Source organism: Rhizopus delemar, genomic scaffold, assembly GCF_000149305.1.
Source record: "Rhizopus delemar RA 99-880 supercont3.7 genomic scaffold, whole genome shotgun sequence".
In the NCBI taxonomy this organism is placed as follows: Eukaryota; Fungi; Mucoromycota; class Mucoromycetes; order Mucorales; family Rhizopodaceae; genus Rhizopus; species Rhizopus delemar.
Genome location: NW_027137833.1, coordinates 1,444,156 through 1,465,435, shown reverse-complemented (window position 1 = coordinate 1,465,435; position 21,280 = coordinate 1,444,156). Strand labels below are relative to the sequence as shown.

Genomic DNA, 21,280 nt, shown 5'->3' with positions numbered 1-21,280 from the left:
TTAAATGCTTTAAGGAACTTGAATATATGCTATTTACAGCCATTGATGAAGCGAATTCATGTTATAGCTGTTGTATCTACGCATAAAATGACAATCATTGACAATTTATCAAATAAATATCAATTTTATATGCTGGCATTTATGGTTTGATAATCAAAGTTAGTTTATTGTTTTTCATTGTTATCATGCAAATATTTTATATGATATTTTTCTTTAGTACCTATTTAATATAAAACATGCGGTAAACCAAAGACATACGCTTTCACTATAATAATAAAGTAATATTTACTCCAATGTTATGTACTGGACCATAGTAAAATGAGTCTGTCAATATTATATTAGTACAATGATCATCTAAGTCCATTAAATTGTGCAGCTTTGATTTAAGTATCACATAGAAAAGATCCTTTGTTTATTGTCAACTTTTTATGTTTGTGTAATTATTATTTGAGCACATCTATTGTGTGACTGTATTCGCGAAAATCCTGCACTGTTTGCTTTCCACAATTTTCTTTTTCCTTTCTATCTCTTTTTATTCCATCAATAATACTGATAAAATGGATAACCCGTTTTCTGTATTAGACCAAGAAAATACTGAAGAATACGTTGAGGTAAGAACCATACCAAAAAATATCTTTAGTGACATAAGTCTAATCGCTTAAAAATACACAGTTTATTCGTTTTAAAAGTTTAGTGCCAGACACCAAAGTTAAATTACCAGAACCACCTTTTCATGAGCCAATCGATAAAAGTTCAACCAAAACCTTCTTTTCTCAGTTGATTACTTCCAGCAAATATGGCTACTTTGTTGCAGCTTGTCAATCAGGTAAATAGTAAAGAAACATTATACATTTCAATTCTAAACTTCAAAACTTATATTTCAAAGGCTTCGTCTGCGGTCAAACCGAACAGCTGTATGACTCAATCTATGCCGCAGAAAAAGGAGAAACGGTGCTTTTGGAAAATTATTTTTTAATTCCTGTTAAGGAAGGAGGAGTCAAATTTCTAAACTTGTCACAGGATGAACGCCAACTCATTGTTGGTGTGACTAAAGGATTATTGTTAATATATCACGTATCTGATATTGTTAAAAAAGTAGAATTAGATTTATTACTCGTGATTTTTTATTTAACAAATGCTTTCTTAGCGTGCAGACGCGTCACCCGTTCGATTAGTACCACTCAATAACGAGATCATTAGTATTCACCCAAATCCAGAATCATATACGGACATTATTGCTGTTTGCGTACAGAATGAAGGATGCAAACTTGTTCAAATCACAACAGGCCATGTAATTCAAACTATCCCATACGCAATTGCAGCTTCTTGGTCACCAAAAGGCAAACAGATTGTATGCGGAAATAAAGAAGGTGGTATCCGCGCGTTTGATATCAATGGTACTATAAAAGATGATATTCCTTCCCCAGCTCATGTGAAGAATGCTGAAGGTATGTTATTCATATATTATTTTGTATGAGTATTAAACTAATAGAAACATAGTCAGAGCTCTATTATGGGTTGAAAACCATACATTCTTTGTTATATACGGAAGCACACAGTCACCCGATGCAGAGCATTATCCATACATTATTGACCGCAAAGCATCCAGTGAGGAAGAAAAATATCAGTTATTAGAAGAGATCACACCAATTTACAATTCTGAAAATTCTGACAATCAGTTTTACATGTCACTCATTCGCGACTTTGGACCTGAAGCAAAAATAATGATTATTGTAGCAAATGCTATTGCTAGTGATTTAGCTGTAGTTGGACAACATGAGAATGGTACCTGGAAGACGTGGGTTTTTGAAGAAGGATGCATCCCTTCTTTACCTCTTTCAGAAGACGAATATGCTGACACTTTGCCTGTTGGTATCACTGTTGATTTCTCTGCTTCAAAAAATCTACCTCCATTTGACGAAGCAGAAAGTGAAACACCAGTTGCACCCATGCCCATATTATTGTTTTTAACAAATGAAGGATCTATCTGTGCCTACCATATTTATAACATGAACTTTGCCAAGTCTGCTGAACGTTATCCTGGGATGATCACAGCCCAAGATGTCTTTTCTATTCAGCCTCCTTCTGAGGAACCAACTGAATTTTCTCAGAAGACTTCTGTCCCTGTACCACAAGCGACAATGTCTGGCCCATTTGGTACTGCATTGAATAATGCAAGCAGTACATCTGCATTTGGAGTTCCTGCTAATGTAAAGATTCCTTCATTTAGTGATATGCGTGCCAATGTTCCTAGTATTAAACCAAACGCATCTGCCTTTGGTGCCGCACAATCTTCAGCACCTGTGTTTGGATCAGGAGGCGGAGCAGGAATGACACAAAAAACATCATTCGCAGCTCTAGCAAAAACTTCTATCCAAACAGGTCCCAAACCTGCCGCAGGTAATGCATTTGGAACTACTTCTAGCTTTGGAACTACTTCTGGATTTGGAACTACTTCTGGATTTGGAACTACCTCTCAACCTACTTTTGGCAGTTTCTCTATTACAGAAAGTGCTAAAAAATCTCCTTTTAGCTCCGGAACTACAAGTGCCCCATCTGCTCCTGAGGGCTTCAAACAGCCTATCTTTGGTAACACGTCCACTTTTGGTAGTAGCCCTCAAACATCTTTAGCTGCGATTTCAAATGTACAAAGTAATCAAAAGTCTGCTTTTGTTAATCCTCCTGTATTTGACGAAAAGAAAGAAACTACTCCTGTTACTTCTGATTTTGCTCCACCGTCTTCAGTAATGTCGGATAGTGGGCTTGGTAATACCACTCAAATGGTACCAACAAGAGCCCCATTCCATAGCGGCGGCTTCGCTAGTAAATACGCTACATCAACTGAACAACAAAAGGTCCCTGAACTTGCAAAAAAAGCAGAGCAGTCTATTGAGGCAAAAGAAGCTCAACAAACAACGAAATCCAATGAGGCCGAACAGTTCCCTATTGAAGCCCTGTCAATTAAAAATAGAGTAAAGGAGCCATTTGCTGATGACAAACCAAAAGTATCACCACCTGAACAAGGACAACCGATTTTTTCATATTCTCCTTATGATGAACGTAATGAGAATGAGTCAGAGGAGGAAGAGGAAGAAGAAGAGGAAGAGGAAGAAGAAGAAGAAGAAGAAGAAGAAGAGGAAGAGGAAGAGGAAGAGGAAGAGGAAGAGGAAGAGGAATTAGGAAAGCTACAAGGGCAGAGGCTAGAAGAAAGAAAAGAGCATATAATAGAAGAGAAAAAACAAGAAATACCCGAAGTAGAAGTAAAGGAAGAGCCTAAAGTAGAAGAGAGAGAAAAAGAAGCTATACAGCAAGAATCTGCTATTAAGAAACCTTTTAAAAATAAGCCAAAGAAATTTGGACTCCCTGTTCAGCCCAGGATTACCCCACTTTTTGCCAAACTGCCAAAGAAAGCAGAAAAGGAACTTATAACTCCTTCTAGCTTAACTGCTACTCATGTAAGTATCCTTTTAAAGTAGACGATAGATACTAATGTTTAAAATTATATTTTTATTAGCCTATCTCAAAACAATTTGAAAGTACTTATTTTGAAACAAATGACTCAGTTAAGACTGTAAGTGATTTGTATAAATGAAATTGTATTTATTTAACGATGTGAATAGACTTCCAGTGTTTTATCAGAGATTCAAGAAGAGCTCGATTTTTATTATGATAAGAGTTTAGGATTAAAAGATGAAAAATACCTTGAAGATCCGCAATACAAATGGAAACGTAGCGACACAACCAGCATCAGCCGCATTTTGGATAATATAAATACTCGTATGCCAATAGCAGAAGATGAGTCTGAAACGCTAAGGACGACTCTAGAAAACCTTTTAACATCCACAAATAATCGTAAGCTTATTATAAGTCTTTAAGTGACATTACTAACAGTAAAATATCATAGTTATTGAGGAAGCAGAAGTGCTGAATAGTATGGACCCAGAAAAGGATATTGAAACCAAGTTTAATCCTAAAGATTTGGAAGAAATGAAAAATATTAGTGCAACTATTCGATATGAGGAGATAATAAATATAACAGAAACTAAAACCAGCGCATTTGAAGATACGATATCAAAGTATGATGAACGTATAAAGGAATTGAAAGAAAAGCTAAGCATTGTTTCTGATCCAAAAAATCCTGAAAAGTGAGTAAAAACAATTAAACTAAATTACATGAATAATTTACATTTGTTCTACAGGAAACTGACAACATATACCTTGCGACGTACAGTTCGTGATTATAACTCTTCTATCAAAGCTGTAGAAAGTCAAATTGAATATTTGGAAAAGAAATTACACGAACTTTATCAAAAGGCAAAAAAAAACCAAAACGCTTTATTGATGGATGCCAACGGCTCACCAAAAACAGAAACAAATGATTCTGCACAGTCTCTTGATGATGATCGATTAGAAAGACGGTCCTTATTTACACAACTCTTTTCTAGTGTACAGGGAAGAGCTCCTTTAAGTAGCACCTACGTTTAATATGAATTCTTTGTGTAATTACGCTTCTTTCTTTCATGATAAGCAATAAAGTTAAAGCTCTTTTGTATTATGACATAAAAAATAGCAGGATACAACTGTTTTTATTTTATTTTGTCAAATATCAAAGGTATATCAAAAGAAAGGGAATTTATTTTGCTGTAGGATTTTCTTGATTGGAGATCATTTCAGTAATATTCTTTTGTAACAAACTCCAATCCTCTTGTTTAGGATTAGCCAGCTATAAAAAAAGTTTAATAAATGAATATATAACATTTTATATAACTCTACCTCTCCGACATCATAAACATAAACATGACCATCGCTTGATCCAATAGCTGTTTTCCTTCCTTCTTTATCCCAAGCGAGCTTATTCAAAGCTTTACCTGATCCTACTTGCGTACTAGCAAATGGCTCCTCTGTATCTGCATTCAAATTCCATAAATCAAATTGGCCTGTACCGTCCACTGTGCCGAACAAAGCAGGATGGGTTGGTGACCACTTAACATCGTATATATAGTCATCTGCATGCTCAAATGAGTATAAAGGAGTGATGGGTGTGGGCTGCGTAGAAGTTTTTGATATAGACTTTTTACAAATTATCAATGAATCCTTATACGATACCATACTAGTTAAATTACCTTTGCTCTCCAAAGTTTTACGGTCCAATCCACAGACGAAGTTAAATACAGGTCAGAAAAGTCAACTGGACCATGTAATGGATGAAAATCAAGACCGGTGACCATACCATGATGACCGCGATAAGTATCATGTTGATTTATACCTGCTTTGCTATAATAAACATTTAGTTTTCTTTAGGTTAATGATATTATGTTTATTTTTACCTTCCAGCCCTATCATATCTATTTGCTTGATAAATATTACCTTCTTCTGTACCGGCCCAAAAGGCGGTTGTTTCATTGTCAGGGAAACCTAAGCAAGTAACTGATACTTCATCTGTCTTATTATGAGAAGAGTGAAGTAGTTCCAAATAATCCTGTGGTTGAGCAAGCATATCCAATTGCCAGGAGCATACAAATCCGTCTGTACTAGCAGATATTAAGTTATGGGCATTTTGAGTACCAACCATTTCAATAGAGTATACAGGATGAGTATGTCCACCAGCAGACAATGGTGTCTTTAAGACAGGAAGGGACTTTGCACGAGTATCCCAAAGAACAATTTGTCCAGAATATGTGCCACCAATAACATAGTTTGGATGAAACTTACTGAACATCACACTAAGGACATCAGACTATCATAGAAAAATGCGTATATCAGATATGTGAACTATAGACTTCTTTTGCTCTTTTTACCTGAGAATGAAATACAAACTCAGGACGATCTAATAAATGCAAGTTCCAAACAAGTGCAATACCATCAGGTTCATTAGGGGCAAGTGGATTTTTGTTATATGAAGACACAACCAATTCAGGATACTTTAATAAGATATAAATATGATATGCTTCTATTATAGAATCTTATCTTTACCTTGAGAGACCAATTGACATCTGTCACAGATCTATTTTTACACCATTTTTCATCCCAAAATTCACATACAAACTTGATATGTTTGCCTGAATTCTCATCACTGCAACAAAGTGTTATTTTGATTTTCAATAGTAAAGCACATCTCCTTACTTTTCAACATCAATGCCGAGGGTATAATCTTTCATAAAGTCATATTTTTCACTTAAGGCTCTTTCAACGAGTTTTGTAGAAGTATCAACAAATTCGATAAACTCTTGTGATTTCTGAATACTCTTTGCTTCCTCATCTGTGAGCTCTAAGCAAGATATATAGTTGAACTCCTTACTCATTAATCATTCAAATGATTTAGCTCAAACCTTTTACTTCTTCATTTTTCTCTTGTTCAGCTTTTCGTATCTCCTCTTCTAACTGTGCTATCTTTTGCTTCTCTCTCAACTCAAATTCTTCGGTTATTTGTCTTCGAATTTCTTCCTCATCTATTTCGGGTGCTTCTAATGATCCATCTGTTGTCTGAATTTCTTTGCTATATACGACTTGTTCCTAGTTTTTTCAGAACACATTTAGTATACAGAAAGTAAACGCATAAAAATTGTATTACAAGTGGAGGAATATCAGCAATAAGATTTTGTGCTTCAGTTAGCTCAGCTACATAATGAGGTGTAGATTGTGTTGGTTGGGAAACAGTTGACAGCATAGATAACCTGGCGTCTGTTCTATATTCATATAATGTACATATGCAGTCTTTAGAGCCGTACATTTCTTTATTTAGATTTTTGCAATACTTACGCACTAATAGGCGTTCCAGGAGAAGAATATCCAAAATTGGCAGATGTTGGACGTGAGTTTGAGAATTCAGAACCTGCATCAGAACCTCGATCACTACTACTAGCTACCGTAGCGCTAGGAGTAGAAGGCCGCTCTCCCAAAACTAATGCAACAAGATCATCTATAGCCTTTCTATCTCTTCCAGCAGAAGTAGTTGTAGTACTCTAGAGGACAAAAAAAAAAGAAGTCAAATACAAAAAAAAAAAAACGTTGTTTGATTATTTTTACTGAGTTAGTTTGGGTAGATTGACTCTCAAGTAATGCCCTTCTTTCTTCTCGTGCGCGCCTAAGCTCAGCTAGTTTTTGTCTCTTTTTTTCTAATTCTTCTTTTCTGCGATCCATCAATTTATATCTTGAATGAAAGAAGTACAGCCCCTAAAATGAAAAAAAAAAAAAAGAAAAAAATTGAAAACACGAAGCTGCTGATGTTTAAATAAATGGCTATGATTGGCTGAATAGATTAATACAGGAACAGAATTCGTTAAATAAAATGTAATCCTTCTTTACGTTGAGTAATTTGACTACTGTTTTTACAGCAGCCAAATTAGATATTACAATGTCATTGCTAGATATGTGTTGTAACCTAGTTACTTAAGCAGCTAAAACGGGATATGCAGAGTAAATACAGTGACGACGAATAAAGAAAGGGATTTGCATAATTTATACTGTTAATTTGATTATGATCAAGGCAAGACTAATAGCACTTAGATACATCAAGTACTTTTCTTTTTAACTTGTTATAATATTAATTTTTGATAAAAGTGACCAAGAGTTTCGGTTAATACTAAATTATTTAATATTTTCAACGATTCATCTGAAGCATTAAAAGAATATTACAGGTGTATACAAGTTGAATGTTTAGTCATTACATGCGTACTGTCAAAGAAAAAAAGTCTTTGGAGAAGAGATGTAAACTGTGATTTGTTTTTAGTTATATTCTACAACGGCATATTTTCCACTAAAGCAGAGAACTTCCTTAGCAATTCCTCTATTCTCTATGTCTTTCTTCATCTGCTCAGAAACACCAACCAGGACATCGGCCTTGTTTGTACGCAAAGAAACAATATTTGTAAAATCATTAGCCATATCAGTTCCAATAGCATCTCTAAATGGTGTTGTCATGGGCCATTCACAATCAAAACATAACTTTCTATAATTCAAGTCCCCTTTATAAATAACAAGATCAGACTTCTTCATGCTCTCAAACAATTGGGGCGCATGTGATTTCATGTACCAGTAAGACAAACCAGAGCACCAAAAATCATCTGAGACAATCTCAAGTTGATTATTCTTCACATATTGCTTCCATCGATGAACCATAGTTTCTAAGGCATCAATATCTTCTTGAGATTTTTCTCCAGGGAAGAAGTCTCTGTCAAGACATTTTTCAAACATCATGGGCATATCTTTAGGCATCACATCAGATACGAACCAAGGGATTGTTTTACAGTGGAAAACGACTTTAGAAGCCTTCTTGGATTGTAATAACCAGTCAGCAAGAACCATATCTACAAATACCTCGAAGCCTGTAAATCAAAATAAAAAACTAAGTTTGCTTGCTCTCTAATTAAATATAAAAACATACCTGAATTATCCAATACAAAATCAATGCGTCCTTGATCAAGGTCCTTCAATTTAAACCACAGCTTATCAGTATCATCACAGACAATAAACTTCTTCCTCTCCGCTAATTTATCTTTTTCAATTGCTTGAAGACGTTGGATATCCTCTTGTGACATATTTGTTAGCAAACTCAAATCGGTTGCATTTCCCCACAAACAGACTTCGATTAATTCATTATATACAATTTCCAATTTCTCTTGTGACATCTCGCGTATCAGTTCGGGCATCTTGCGCGCCAAATCATATACAGCGCTGTGAGAACCCTTGAAAGTGGCAAGTTTCTGGCTTTCGAAGCAGTCGTAGCCGACCCAGTATTGAGAATTTTGGAAAATTTCCTCGAGTCTTCGATAAATGTAGCATTCGTTGAATAACCAGGTACCAGTGAACCATGTACTTCCTTCGAAATGCTCCTTCAAAATAGCGTTCCAAGCTTCACAGTCTTTGTGGTTGTCTTTAATAGGTCTACAGTTTTTATTAATTAGTGTACCATTGATTTTTTTCACATAGCTGTATATAATTACCTTAAAGGTTTATCATCCAACAGTTCTTGCTTTATTTCTTCCACTGCTTTAATAATATTTTTGCCTTCTTCTTTGCGAGATTCATTGTTTTCGCGACTAATAGTCTCTTGTATATCTTTGATAGCACTATTGAGAATAATAGGCCATCTTCTTACAGTCGTATCATAGGCAAAACTTTCTTTGTTTGTTGCTCTATAGGCGGGAAAAGGTGGGTTATTAGGTGAAATATTTGACATATTTTAATACATGTATAAAAAAAAAAAAAAAAAAAAAAAAAAAAAAAAGCAAAAACTCGAGATATTAAATGTTATTTTTAAATGGCGACCTTGTTAGTCATTATTTTTTTCCCGGCCTGGCTAAAACAATTGGAATAACGATCGCTCTACAATTCAGTAACAAACCGTGGTATTTATTTGAAAATAAGCATGTTTCGCGCTAAGCAAATTTCAATGAATATAACAATAGAAATAGAAATTCCAATAATTTTTGCTATTAAATTTATGAAATTAAGTCAAAACTCTGAAAAAAAAAAGCAATATATTTAAAATCGAAACATTTCCATCAAGCTCTGTCTTCCAGTTGGTGTTTGCCTTTTTCTGCTAAGCTGTGCGCAAACAAGGAAAAGTAAAAAAATTATTTTAAATCCCCAGTTATGTTACATAATGCAGGCAAATAAAATTCTCCTATAGGCGTTTAATGACTATAGTTTTTTTTGTGCGACTTAAATTATTTTGTCTATTCATACTGTTTGGCCGCTGTATGCACACAATGTCTAATATCACATCTTTCTTTCACCAGGGCCGAATAATAAACGAAAAATAAGCTAAAAAATATCCTATAGTATTAAGGATCTTCTTCTCGGATATTACCTCTGATGTCTTTATACAAATTACTATTACCTTTTTAAAAAATTAATCAATTGTTTAGTGTAAAATGTACTAAATTGGTTTTTATACAAAATGGCTATTTAATATCAAAAATGAATATCTATAGGATCCTTGAAATCATTAAGATAAACAAGTTGCAAGCGCCGCATATTCTTGAAGAAAGCGTTTCTTTTTTCAAGAACTTTTTTCGTTTTAACTTGATTTTGACAACGGACTAGAGATTTTCAATTGGATTAAGTTCAGACAAATATGGTGAAAGATAAATACGATACTCGATCTCTTTTGCAATTTCAAAAGTAGCATGTATAGGAGCATTATATATTATAATGTAACAGCCTTAAATTGTTTATGCTAATCTAAGGTATCTAATGTACTTTGGATAAAGTTGATGTTGTGACAAGTTACTGTACCTAACATAAATTTTATCCCTGATCTACACATTAATTTTCTCTTTTTTGAAGAGATCAATGATCGACTTGTACATTTGTCGATAATACTGTAAGATGAAATATCTCTTAAAACCATGCTCCCTAAGTTCTTTCTTTCTAGAAGCTTTGTCTGGGGGTTTTTTTTTCTTGTCGCACTGAATTCGTCTTACTTTTGGTGGTGCATTAGAAACTTGTATACTTAAGTTGATTACATCAGTGGATGAAATGGCTCCAATAACTGAGTGCGAGGGTGCTTTTGTTAATGGGGTTGTCTCAACTGCTGTTTTTCCTTTAGCTGATCATGCTCTGCTTGACCTTATATTAATATTAAAGCCAAATTTGACAATGAACGCACAATTTCTGCCAAAATTCATGTTAGTTCCCCAACTGCATCTCGAATCGTATCTTGAGGATTCTCGAAAAAAAAAAAAAAAAAAAAAAAAAAAAAAGTCAGATGCTGTCTATGCTTTTCTTATAATGCTACTGTCCTGCTTTATCGATTGGCTTTCTTGCCAATAATAAAAGAATCAGAATCCTCTTCGTACTTTTTCTACTAGTTTCGAGCTGTATTCCCTTTTTCGCCAGCCTTTAAAGCAGCAACTCTAACTGATAAAATATGTTGCAGCTTATATTGAAAAAATAATTCTCATAATCGCTATAATCCATTGAACGGATAGCATCCTTCTTCAGTATGACCCCTTTCATTTCCTGATCTTGCTTATTAGCTTTTGTGATAGAAGCTTATGCGCTCGATTTTTTAAGGCGGATCTCAAGATTGGCTAATTATTTAAGGACATAAGGGTCCCCTTCCTCATCTATAATGCCCTAGCTTCAACGCTACTTTCATCATATATGCTTCCGCAACCATTCTCATTTAAAAATACTGTTGAGAACATCCTTTACTTTCTTTTTTTAAAAAGTTTCAATTTAGTTCTCGCAATACACCAAAATAAGTTAAAAAAAAATAATGGACCTATTGTTAGAACTCAATAAAAATGTTTTCAAAAATCCTCAATTTGAAAATCGAACGACTATATAAAGCAATGTGCTTTCCATCCATTTCTATAGACGTTTGCCTTATTTGGAAAAATGTCCACAATACCAGACCTGAATATGTCTACTGCAAAGACGTTACAAGCAGAACTCATTGCAGCCAAGGCTTAAATCAATCGATTACAGTAACAAAACGCTTCCCTTCTTGAGCAGTTAGCTCAAGCTTCCACCACCACTGTACCCACACGCGCCACTACTGCTACAGTTTCCTGTCCACATGCTTCCCTTCGTCATGGCAACTTAAGCATCTACCAAACGTCCTCACCATCAGAACTTGAATTCTCTCCCCTCTAAAATGCTTCCAGACCTAAACACGCTCCATCTCTTCCCAGCCAAACAGCTGCCGCTCGCACTTGCAGTCCTTCTTCCACCAATCAAAGGCTTAAATACTCCATCTCTCTGTACAACGTCGTCTTCCCATTACCCATCCATGCTCCCTTCTTCAACAATTACATATCAACAGCAGTCGTGTCCTCGACATTTGTTATCCTGACCGTCATCTCGTTGCTCTCCTCATTCAAAACTATTATGAAACTGAAGTCCGCTCCCAATTGAAAAAATTTGAGATCCCTTTACGTGACGATTACGGTCCTCTGGACCCGAACAACCTTCGAAACCCTTATTATGACGACTAAAATCAAGATGAGAAGGAGTGCACCATTTATGGTCTCTTCGTCCAACGCGTAATTCGTGCTATCTGTCGCCTCGAAGGTCCAGCGTGCTGTTGCCCCTTTTTCGTTGACAAAGGCATCATGAGTACCGTTGTACTTAATGAGCTCTTACCAGATAAACACTCTTGAGCTCAACGTTTATCATATTGCTTCCTTTTTTGAAACACATTTTCTAGACAGTCATTTCTCCACAAGTTACTTCTCACTTCCCCTCTGTCTTTTTTTTTGCCCTTGCCCTTGCCCTTGCCCCATAAAGGGGTTTTTAGCTTCTTTTACGTCTTATTTGATTTGACTTGGGAAATTATGGTATTTTGCAATACTGCATGATCATTTAAGCCTTCAAATAAAAATGGTTTTTAAATCATATAAAGCAATATTGCCCCATCAGTGCTTGCATTGTGAAACATTCACCTCCGAAATATAAAACTATGCCTATCTGAGTTGTACAAACATGCTCAAAAATAAAACAAAGTGGATCTAGTGCTTTTTTTTTGTTTTGTTAATTACACAAAATGTCTATTCCTGGTATTGCATTTTATTGTATTAATCAAAATGATGATTTTTTTGACAAAATTTTATTTATTCAGTTGCTTTTAATGATATTGGAAAACCATCCAAAGATCTCCTTAGTAAGGACTATCCTATTGACGGTATCAAAGTTGAAGTGAAGACAAGTGCTTTTGATGGCACAGTAAAGTATAGACATTAGCGTTAGATAAATTTGTAGCTTACGATTTCTTAGACTTTCAAAGTCAACGGTCATCGCGACAATAAGTTAGGAATTATTGCAGGTGATATTGAAACCAAATATGTTGATAAACAAAATGGTATTGTTCTCACTCAAGCTTGGACCACCTCAAACATCCTTAATGGAAAGATTGAACTTGAAAATAACCTTGCTAGTAAATATTCTGAAATTTGAAATATTTTTTTAAATGAAAGAGAATTAATGGCAATATAAGAGGGTCTCAAACTTGAACTTTTAACTTCTTACTTACCCATAACTCACGGAAAGACAATCAAAATAAACACTATTCACAAGCAGCCTAACGTCCATAGCACTGCTTCTGTCGATTTATCTAAGGTTAGATATAGGATACGCACTACATGAAAATAGAAAACTCCCTTACGTTGTACTAGTTGGTCTTTAGCGCAAATTCTGTCTATGGACAAGAAGGATTTCTTATTGGTGCTGAAGTCGCTTACAACACTAAACTAGCAAAGGTATTCATACTTTATATATATATAAAAAAAAAGAAAACTTAAGTGTAGAGTAGGTAAGTAACTATAATGCAGCCATTGGTTATTCGGCAAGGCAATATGCTGTTGCATTACATGCAACAAACAGTTTATCTCGCTATACTGCTTCTTATTATCAGAGGCTTGATGAATCTTTAGAGGCTACTGCAAAGGCAGACTGGGATAAAAAGACCAATACCATAGGACTTGAAGCAGGCGCAAAAATGGTTCTTGATAGCACTTCTTTTGTTAAGGGAAAAGTAACAAATACTGGTATTGTTGGTATTTCGTATACACAGCTCATTCGTCCTGGTATTAAGGCCAATCTCGGTTTTGCTGCTGATTCTGCCCACCTGAATGAAAACGCGTATAAAGTAGGGCTCACTCTGACGTTTGAAAATTAAGTTTTTGCTCTTTAATAAATGTACCAATTCGTTCTTTGCAAATTGATGCAAATAAGATTTAATTAATTCTAAAGAAACTTTAAAGGGCGGCCTCAATGCTGATATCTGCGTCAATAAGTTTTCCTGCAACATATTTTGGAGTATATAGACAAAATCTACGAAGTCTATATGATTAAACAATCTAAAAAAACCGAAATTTTGCTAGAGTAGTTGCTAATACAAGTGTTACCGTAATACACTCATCGATTCCTCGTCATGTTATAAAGTCGAAATTTGAGTTTAACTTGTGAAATAATAATAATAATAATAAAAAAAAAAAAAAAAAAAAAAAAAAAAAAAAAAAACACAAGACTCTATTGGATGCATTGAAAAAGAAACTATAATGTAATAAGTCGTAGCATTGTGCCAGTTTCCGCTTGTGAAATCTTTTTGTTCCCCTCCCCCTGTTTTTTATCTTAGAAGATCCATAAAAGTTTGTGATTTGTCTGTTTGTACTTGTCTACAAAGATTAGTATAGATGAACTGTATTCAACTAGGTCAGATATTTTAAGCTAACCGTGTCTAAAATCATATAATTTATCACTAAGGATATAGATCTAATCTAAGCAGGTTTTCTGCATATCCCAAGCATGAAAGTAGTTGATGTAAGCAAGGGTAAACGCTGATTGGATCTTCCATCTGTGCACATCAAAACTGCAGCTTTCGTGTTTTTAACATGGTTTTGTACTATCCTGATTTATATTAAAACTTACCGGGTAACATGATGGACGTAATAGGTAAAGAACTCAGCAGCCTATTTTTTTTTATAATCGTAACTAATAACTGCTGTGAAACAAATAACAAGAAAGCAAAAAAGGAAACATTAGTACAATTCTCTGAATGCTATTCTGTAGATACATCTGAGCTAAGGAATATCTTGGGATAAGCTGATGTATGAAATATTATTACATTTAATGTCATTCAGAAATAAGACGACGTTTTAGTTGGTGATTCAATTTGACAATCCTTACGTTCACCAATGATCTGAACCTAATCGAACTCAGCACGAGTCCTATAACAAACAAAAATAAGCAGATCAAATTTTTATAAGGGGTCTACAAAGAGGTTAAGGCTTTGCTCTTGAAGAAAGTATACAGTATATAGATAATATTTGCTTATAAATGGTAAAAATTACTTGAAATGAACGACGACATTAATATACTATTCGAATAATAGACATGCTTTTCTTACAAAAGTACATTAAACTGAAAAGAAAAGAGCAAAACTCATTGACTTTGTTAAGTAATGAAAAGAATGTTCAAAAACCTAAAGAAATATAGATATTGAAAACCGGTTTCATTTTTCGCAATGCCTTAATAAATAAGCACAATTCAATGTAAATAACTCGGTATACTTTTTTTTTTGCAGCTTTTATGACATTAAAAAGATTTCATTTCCCTCAATGAATGTATAAACATCTTTTGTTTATTTAAACAAGATAGATCATTGTGCTATCCGCGTTTACTTTAATTTACAAATAAGGCTGAAAGAGATGGAAGCATATGGTATGGTTTCATGTCTTTAATATAAATAGCTGCTAGAGACAGCTTTTAATTGCTTAGGAATAGCAGCTTTTTTGAGGGCAATCAAGCTTTTACATCTACTATAACCAATTCTCTTTGGCTTATTGAGATCTTAATAAAGCAAGCGGAATTGAGTATAAGCATGATATTATAGAAAGTTAAAGTATACTGACTGATTCAACTATGACTACAATCATAAAGAATTTGGTTGATTTGGTAAAAACCAATGCCGAAAAGCTATTCTTTGTCTGGATTGGTATGGTAAATCAAAAAAGAAAAACGCCCACTTGAGAATATTTTTTGTATTAATGTTGCTTCAAATAATACAGGAATAACAAATGATTGCTTGCCTTAACCAATTTTATCATTAAAGTTTCCCTGCTTTTGCTTATCTTAAAATTTTAGCAAGTTTTATAAGAAGCATAATATTCTTAAAATTCCTTAATTCTGAGGCTGTGTGATTTAATTAAACTAGCGCATATTACAGGAATCAGAGAGAAAGACACAAAAGAAAGAGAAAGAAAGATGGATAAACAAGTAGTGAAATATATGTTATGTGTAGAAAAAGAAAACTTGAAGAGGAAGGAATCACAACTTTCTCATTGCAAATAATTACAAAAAACGAAAAAGGCCATTTGAGTGTGTAATGATTTTTGTTTTTGTGACAAGAATTAACGATTTTAAATTTTTCGAAAATAGCCTTTGTTATAATTGTACGTTTGTGTAAACCTAATCCTTTCTATTTGTGACTTTAAAAAGTCAATAGTGTTACAAAATTAATGAAGGAAACTTTTTGCATGCTGTAGATCAGTGCACATTGAGCCACCAAAAAGATATATAAAGGTGTCTTGAGTTTTGTCCTCATCTGTCTTCATTACATTTAAAATATAATGCGTTTCTCAATCTTGGCTATTGTTTCTGCTGCTTTCATGATGCAAGCTACTGAAGCCGCTTGGTCTTTCCGAATTTATGAAAATGCTGGCTATGGAGGCAAGACTCTTCGTTACAGTGGCAAATCACCAGTACAATCCTGCCACGAAGTTGATTCTCGTTTGGATAACAAGGCTTCTTCTTTCAGATACTCTACTAGCTGCTGCCACTTGAAGATGTATGCTGGTCATGGTTGCAGTGGAAAGATGTTGGGCAGTACCACTGATAACTGGAATGTTCGTCAAATCAGTAACGAAAATAACGATAAATTGTCCTCTTTCCACATTGATTGTCGTAGAGAACTCTCCGCATGCATTTAATTTACTCTTTTACTTTATGTTTCTCTTTTTTTTTAAAAAAAAAATCTAATTACAAGAACGGCGGTAGCAAGTTTGAAATTATAAATAAAATTAATTTGTTCACAGATTCAGGTCTTTTACCAGATGTAACTTAAAACACAATATTCTTTCTACTTTCTTCCATTTTGGAAAAAGTAGTTTAGTGAATGAGTAGTTAAAATACACATAAGTTATTATTAATAATAAATTCAAACATGTATATTTACATGAAAATGTAGTACATATTCATACAAAAAAATCTGAACTTGTTTTCTCTTTGGAGCGTTGTTTTTTTTTTATTTTTTTTTGTTTTTTTGGGGCGATCCCACAGAAGATACCTAATTCCAGCCTAGGGTCTGCATACAGCACGTCGCTTATACTTTAACTAGAGCTTATACCGATTAGTCTTTATGAAGCCGCATATAATTCTATGATATAAAACAAGATTTGTCCTAAGTTGAACCAAATTTATCACATTGATTTATTGCTTTATCATAAGTTTACAAATATTATTAAAAAACACAACAGATGCTCCAATTTTGTATATTATTCATCTTGTGTCTTTCAATGATTTTTCAAATTTGTGCTCTAAAATTTATTTTATGAAGTAAAAAGCGAATTTATTCAATCATCATTACTGGTCAAACTTAATATCTCCAAGATACGGAGGAAAAGGTTAAGAACGTCCACGTACAAGCTAACAGATGCAGCGATATAATCCTCAGGTGAATACTGATTAAAGATGAGGTATGTATCAAAGAGGATATACCCGCAAAAGATAATTACAGCGCCAATAGCAATAGCTAATTCAAAGCCTTTTGAGAATGGAAAAAACATCTGTACGATGCCTACAATGAGCAAAATCCATATTCCTGCATATAAACTATAGCAGAATGTTAGTTTGCTTTCCCGTAATGTATTCATCAAGGTGTATGCTTACAATGGACCCAAACCACTAAAATCCCACTTTGATTGTAAAGTAAATAAGGTAAGTCCTATAAAAACACCCAGAGTAATCACCAAAGCTTCAAGGACAAGTGTCTGACTGTAGAAAGTGACTGGATAAAATGTGAGAAAAAATATGTTTATGTTTGTTACACTAACCTATTGTTCCTACTGCATGGGCTTCCAGCAAAGTAAACAGTGCTAATAAGCCATAATTTAAAGGATAAGATCTCGATTTCCAAAGTAAAGCAAATAAGACACCGATTGCACCGAGTGAAGATACTAAAACAAGCCATTGACTATACAAGTACCTTGTGTTAATTTATCTGCTAGCTGCGCATGTTTTGTACATTACCTTGACTGAACCCAATGTTTAACGGGATCGTTAAACATGTATACAGCTGACAGTGCACTTGTTGCAAATAACTGTGTTGCTAAAATGGAATAAACCTTTCTAACAAATTCTATATGAAAAAAAGAAGTTTAGGAAATGAAGGCACTAGAAAAAAGTTCTAGAAGATTTACGAAGTCTAATTTCCAAAGAGCTGTTTGAAACTGTTTCCTTGTACATATCTTCACCAGGTCCCATTAAAGGTTGACTGGCTTCTTCATCATATGCAGGTGGTGGGTGAGGGTAAGGAGTACTTCCGTAAGACATTTCTTTATCGTCAGTAAAAAAAAAAAAAAAAAAAAAAAAAAAAAAAAAAAAAGCAAAAGCAATTTGTTGGAAAAATGCATAAGGACAATTCAGGCTCAGACACGAATATCGTAATGTCCCCCTTTCTCCATAAGTCATCTAGAATAAGTAATGCTAGAAGTAAAGTCTCAAGTAGTGATGAAGTTCAAAATGAATAAGTTCATCGTCTGAAAAAACAATTAGCTACAAAATATACCAGCTAACAAGAAAAAGCCTTAATTTATAAGACTCATCAACGTACTCTTCTGAGACTATAAAGACTTTACTGCTTCCTAATATCAAGTTCAAGGCTTTATTTGATTACGTTAGTTCAAAAAGGAGGCTTACTATTGTGCAATCGGAACAGTATGTAAGTGTTCATGTTCAAAAAACATGCCGGTCTCTGTTGAACAAGCAAAGATAACGCGTGATTTTCTTTTTTCGACTATTTTTTTTTTCCAAGTTGAAACAAAAAAAAAAGAGCTTTCTATTTACTACTTTTGATGATAATATGCTTAAAATCGATGTAATTACACTCAAAGCCGATCGATATGACGTTACAAATATATCCATAGAGCGATTAAGTGGTGTAAACGTGATTATTAGAGATATAAAGAAATTCAGACTTGCACCTATCATAACACATGAGCAAAGGAATATAAAATAGAGAGATACACAAGTAATATAAGATTAATCTGGCGTACACATCTCAACTTAATAACAGCCTAAATGTTTAATCTTTTTTTCCTATCTTGAATTTTGTGTATTAAATCAGATTGCATTAAAATGTCGAAATCTAATTTAAAAAGCAGCCAATTCAAACAAACACACTTTTTCATTTCGCTTCTACTTTGGTCTCTCATTACTGCGAATGACAAAATCCTTTATCAACAAACACATAAAACGAGTAGCAGTAATAGGGGCTGGGCCTGGTGGAATAGCTGCTTTAAGGGCTCTTTCTAAAGAAGGAACATTCGACACAATTACCGTATATGAAAGAAACGCGCAAATAGGAGGAACTTGGTAAGGCAGAAAAGCAAACACTTTTTTAGTGTGTACCGTTCTAACCTTTATAAAAGGATTTACGATTTAAACGTAGACCCTCCACCAGTTGTTCCTTCAACTGATGCTTTAGAAGTTGACTATACCCTTAAAGTTGACAGACTCTGTTCACCTATTTATGCCAATTTGCATACTAATTTACCAAAAGATCTCATGTGTTTTAGAGATGCCCCATTTAGCAAAAGCTTACCTTACTTTCCTTCTCATGAGCAAGTTTTGGACTATGTCAAGTCGCTAGTAGTTTCAGAAGGCTTATTACCAATGATAAAGTTATCAACAAGAGTAGACAAGATAGACCATCAGGATAATGGTTGGAAAATTGTTTCTACAAATCTAGAAACCGGTGAGCAGTCTGAAGATAAGTTTGATGCGGTGGCTGTAGCAAACGGTCATTACAATGTGCCTTTTATTCCAAATATACCCGGTATAGAGCAACTTAATCAAAATAAAAATATTCAAGTTATGCATTCAAGAGATTATCGGACCCCAGATGTATTTAAAGGCAAGGTAAGGATATTCGTAGACAAAAAAAAAGAGTGTAGTTCAATACTAGCTAAAAAAAAAAGACAATTCTTGTTATTGGCGGTGGCCATTCTGCTCTAGATATTGTAAGAGAGGCTTCTGGTACGGCACGCAAGGTATATCAGTGCATCCGAACCCAGACTGAATTATCTCAGCAAGCATTGGAAAGAAATGCCTCGAATGTAGAGCAAATCGGCCTATTAAAGGAGTTTGTTCACACTAAAGATACATCCATTATTGAATGCGAAGATGGAAAAAGGTTAAATGATGTAGATATTATCGTGTTTGGAACTGGCTATTTATTTAGCTATCCCTTTTTACCATTTCAAAAGGGAAATTTAATCCAGACTGGTCAAAAAGTACATAACCTATTACATTACATGTTTTACAAGCATAATCCAACTTTGTGTTTCATTGGCTTACCTATGAGAGTCGTACCGTTCCCCCTGATGCAACTACAATCGACAGTTATGTCAAGATATTGGTGTCATAAAGTTCCTATGCTTCCTTTTGAAGAATCAGCTAAGGGAACCGATGACAAAAAAGATTTTATTATGAGCATGGAACAAGAATTTCACTATAGTGACATGTTAAGCGCCTGGTCAGAAGGATGGTTGGACCGACCCTTAGAAGAATGGCAATCAAACGATGCAGTCACTGGTAAACTATCAGACAAGTGGAAATACCTGAGAGAAAATGCTTTTAAAATAAGAAAAGAGCACTTAGGATATTAGATACTTTATTATTTGTATGTTATTCACTTGTACATTTCTTACATTGACAAATAAAAAGACGATTCTCACGCTTTCAGCGACACAACCACGGAATATTGTGTTTCCACATCTCTTTTGAATATCACATTTTGAGATAAACTTGACTATAATGTCATCTCTTATTCTAATTACATTTACATTACATGAATAATAAGAAATGGACAGCTGGAAGATAGACTATCTCTCGATTCCTATTGCTTTTCATTCTTCCACAGGTCAAAACTTCGTGCTTTTACAAAAACAAGTTGATATAAATATCTTAATGCAAATATGGCAAAGTAGGAGCGTGCTTATTATGGAACAGTAAACATAAAACGATGAACAGCAAAGCCCAGTGCTATTGAATACTTTTCCGCGATCCAAGAAGGATAGAAATCCTTGTCACAGGCACGGACGGTTGGTGATTGATTTAGGTGATTGGAATAAGCACCAAAGTGACTTGTAAAGTAAAATTGCTCTGATTTTAATAACAAACAAGCTATAAAACTAGATCAGGTCTTAGTTCTTTTATAAAAAAGATACAACTAGCTGCTGTGTAAACTTACCTACTCATGACATTCGTTTCTTACAATGATCAAGAAGTAGCTTAATACAAGGTTGTTTTCAACCTTTTGAGCAAAATCACTGTTTTTTTTTTTTTTTTTTTTTTTTTTTTTTTTTTTTTTTTTTTTTTTTTTTTTTTTTTTTTTTTTTGGCACAAGGAAAAAGTGATAATCAAATGTGTCTGAAGTCCAATCCTAAGAGACGATGATTGCCTATGGATTAAACAAGTGGATGGTTGTTCTTTTGGTATATCTCGTGTAGAAATGTAATCTCGGCCTCAGCTAGGTAGTACAGCTCTCTGAAGC

At 34.2% G+C, this 21,280-nt stretch overlaps 7 protein-coding genes across 7 annotated transcripts; 4 read left to right on the top strand and 3 right to left on the bottom strand.

The window, feature by feature from the left end:
• Window positions 1-557: 557 nt before the first annotated feature.
• Window positions 558-4,149, top strand: RO3G_09755 (uncharacterized protein; the record flags this gene model as incomplete). Its single annotated transcript, XM_067664340.1, has 8 exons — window positions 558-611; window positions 778-826; window positions 887-1,095; window positions 1,148-1,448; window positions 1,501-3,455; window positions 3,515-3,571; window positions 3,621-3,852; window positions 3,905-4,149. The coding sequence occupies 8 exons, from the start codon at window positions 558-560 to the stop codon at window positions 4,147-4,149; spliced, it is 3,102 nt and encodes a 1,033-aa protein (XP_067520441.1).
• A 484-nt stretch (window positions 4,150-4,633) lies between these two features.
• Window positions 4,634-7,361, bottom strand: RO3G_09754 (uncharacterized protein; the record flags this gene model as incomplete). The annotated part of the gene is made up of 12 exons (XM_067664339.1): window positions 4,634-4,723; window positions 4,774-5,046; window positions 5,124-5,274; window positions 5,328-5,737; window positions 5,799-5,921; window positions 5,974-6,073; window positions 6,124-6,268; window positions 6,330-6,483; window positions 6,572-6,686; window positions 6,760-6,962; window positions 7,027-7,150; window positions 7,354-7,361. 12 exons carry the CDS (start codon window positions 7,359-7,361, stop codon window positions 4,634-4,636), a joined length of 1,896 nt encoding a protein of 631 aa, XP_067520440.1.
• Window positions 7,362-7,725: 364 nt separating this feature from the next.
• RO3G_09753 (uncharacterized protein) lies at window positions 7,726-9,178 on the bottom strand (the record flags this gene model as incomplete). The annotated part of the gene is made up of 3 exons (XM_067664338.1): window positions 7,726-8,324; window positions 8,384-8,883; window positions 8,943-9,178. 3 exons carry the CDS (start codon window positions 9,176-9,178, stop codon window positions 7,726-7,728), a joined length of 1,335 nt encoding a protein of 444 aa, XP_067520439.1.
• A 3,315-nt stretch (window positions 9,179-12,493) lies between these two features.
• Window positions 12,494-13,624, top strand: RO3G_09752 (uncharacterized protein; the record flags this gene model as incomplete). The annotated part of the gene is made up of 6 exons (XM_067664337.1): window positions 12,494-12,521; window positions 12,569-12,672; window positions 12,724-12,883; window positions 12,944-13,065; window positions 13,122-13,205; window positions 13,361-13,624. 6 exons carry the CDS (start codon window positions 12,494-12,496, stop codon window positions 13,622-13,624), a joined length of 762 nt encoding a protein of 253 aa, XP_067520438.1.
• Window positions 13,625-16,076: 2,452 nt separating this feature from the next.
• On the top strand, window positions 16,077-16,436 carry RO3G_09751 (uncharacterized protein; the record flags this gene model as incomplete). The annotated part of the gene is made up of 1 exon (XM_067664336.1): window positions 16,077-16,436. The coding sequence occupies one exon, from the start codon at window positions 16,077-16,079 to the stop codon at window positions 16,434-16,436; it is 360 nt and encodes a 119-aa protein (XP_067520437.1).
• A 642-nt stretch (window positions 16,437-17,078) lies between these two features.
• Window positions 17,079-18,057, bottom strand: RO3G_09750 (uncharacterized protein; the record flags this gene model as incomplete). Its single annotated transcript, XM_067664335.1, has 5 exons — window positions 17,079-17,337; window positions 17,395-17,512; window positions 17,559-17,698; window positions 17,755-17,863; window positions 17,925-18,057. The coding sequence occupies 5 exons, from the start codon at window positions 18,055-18,057 to the stop codon at window positions 17,079-17,081; spliced, it is 759 nt and encodes a 252-aa protein (XP_067520436.1).
• Window positions 18,058-18,861: 804 nt separating this feature from the next.
• RO3G_09749 (uncharacterized protein) lies at window positions 18,862-20,393 on the top strand (the record flags this gene model as incomplete). The annotated part of the gene is made up of 3 exons (XM_067664334.1): window positions 18,862-18,988; window positions 19,175-19,644; window positions 19,704-20,393. 3 exons carry the CDS (start codon window positions 18,862-18,864, stop codon window positions 20,391-20,393), a joined length of 1,287 nt encoding a protein of 428 aa, XP_067520435.1.
• Between the last annotated feature and the right edge of the window lie 887 nt (window positions 20,394-21,280).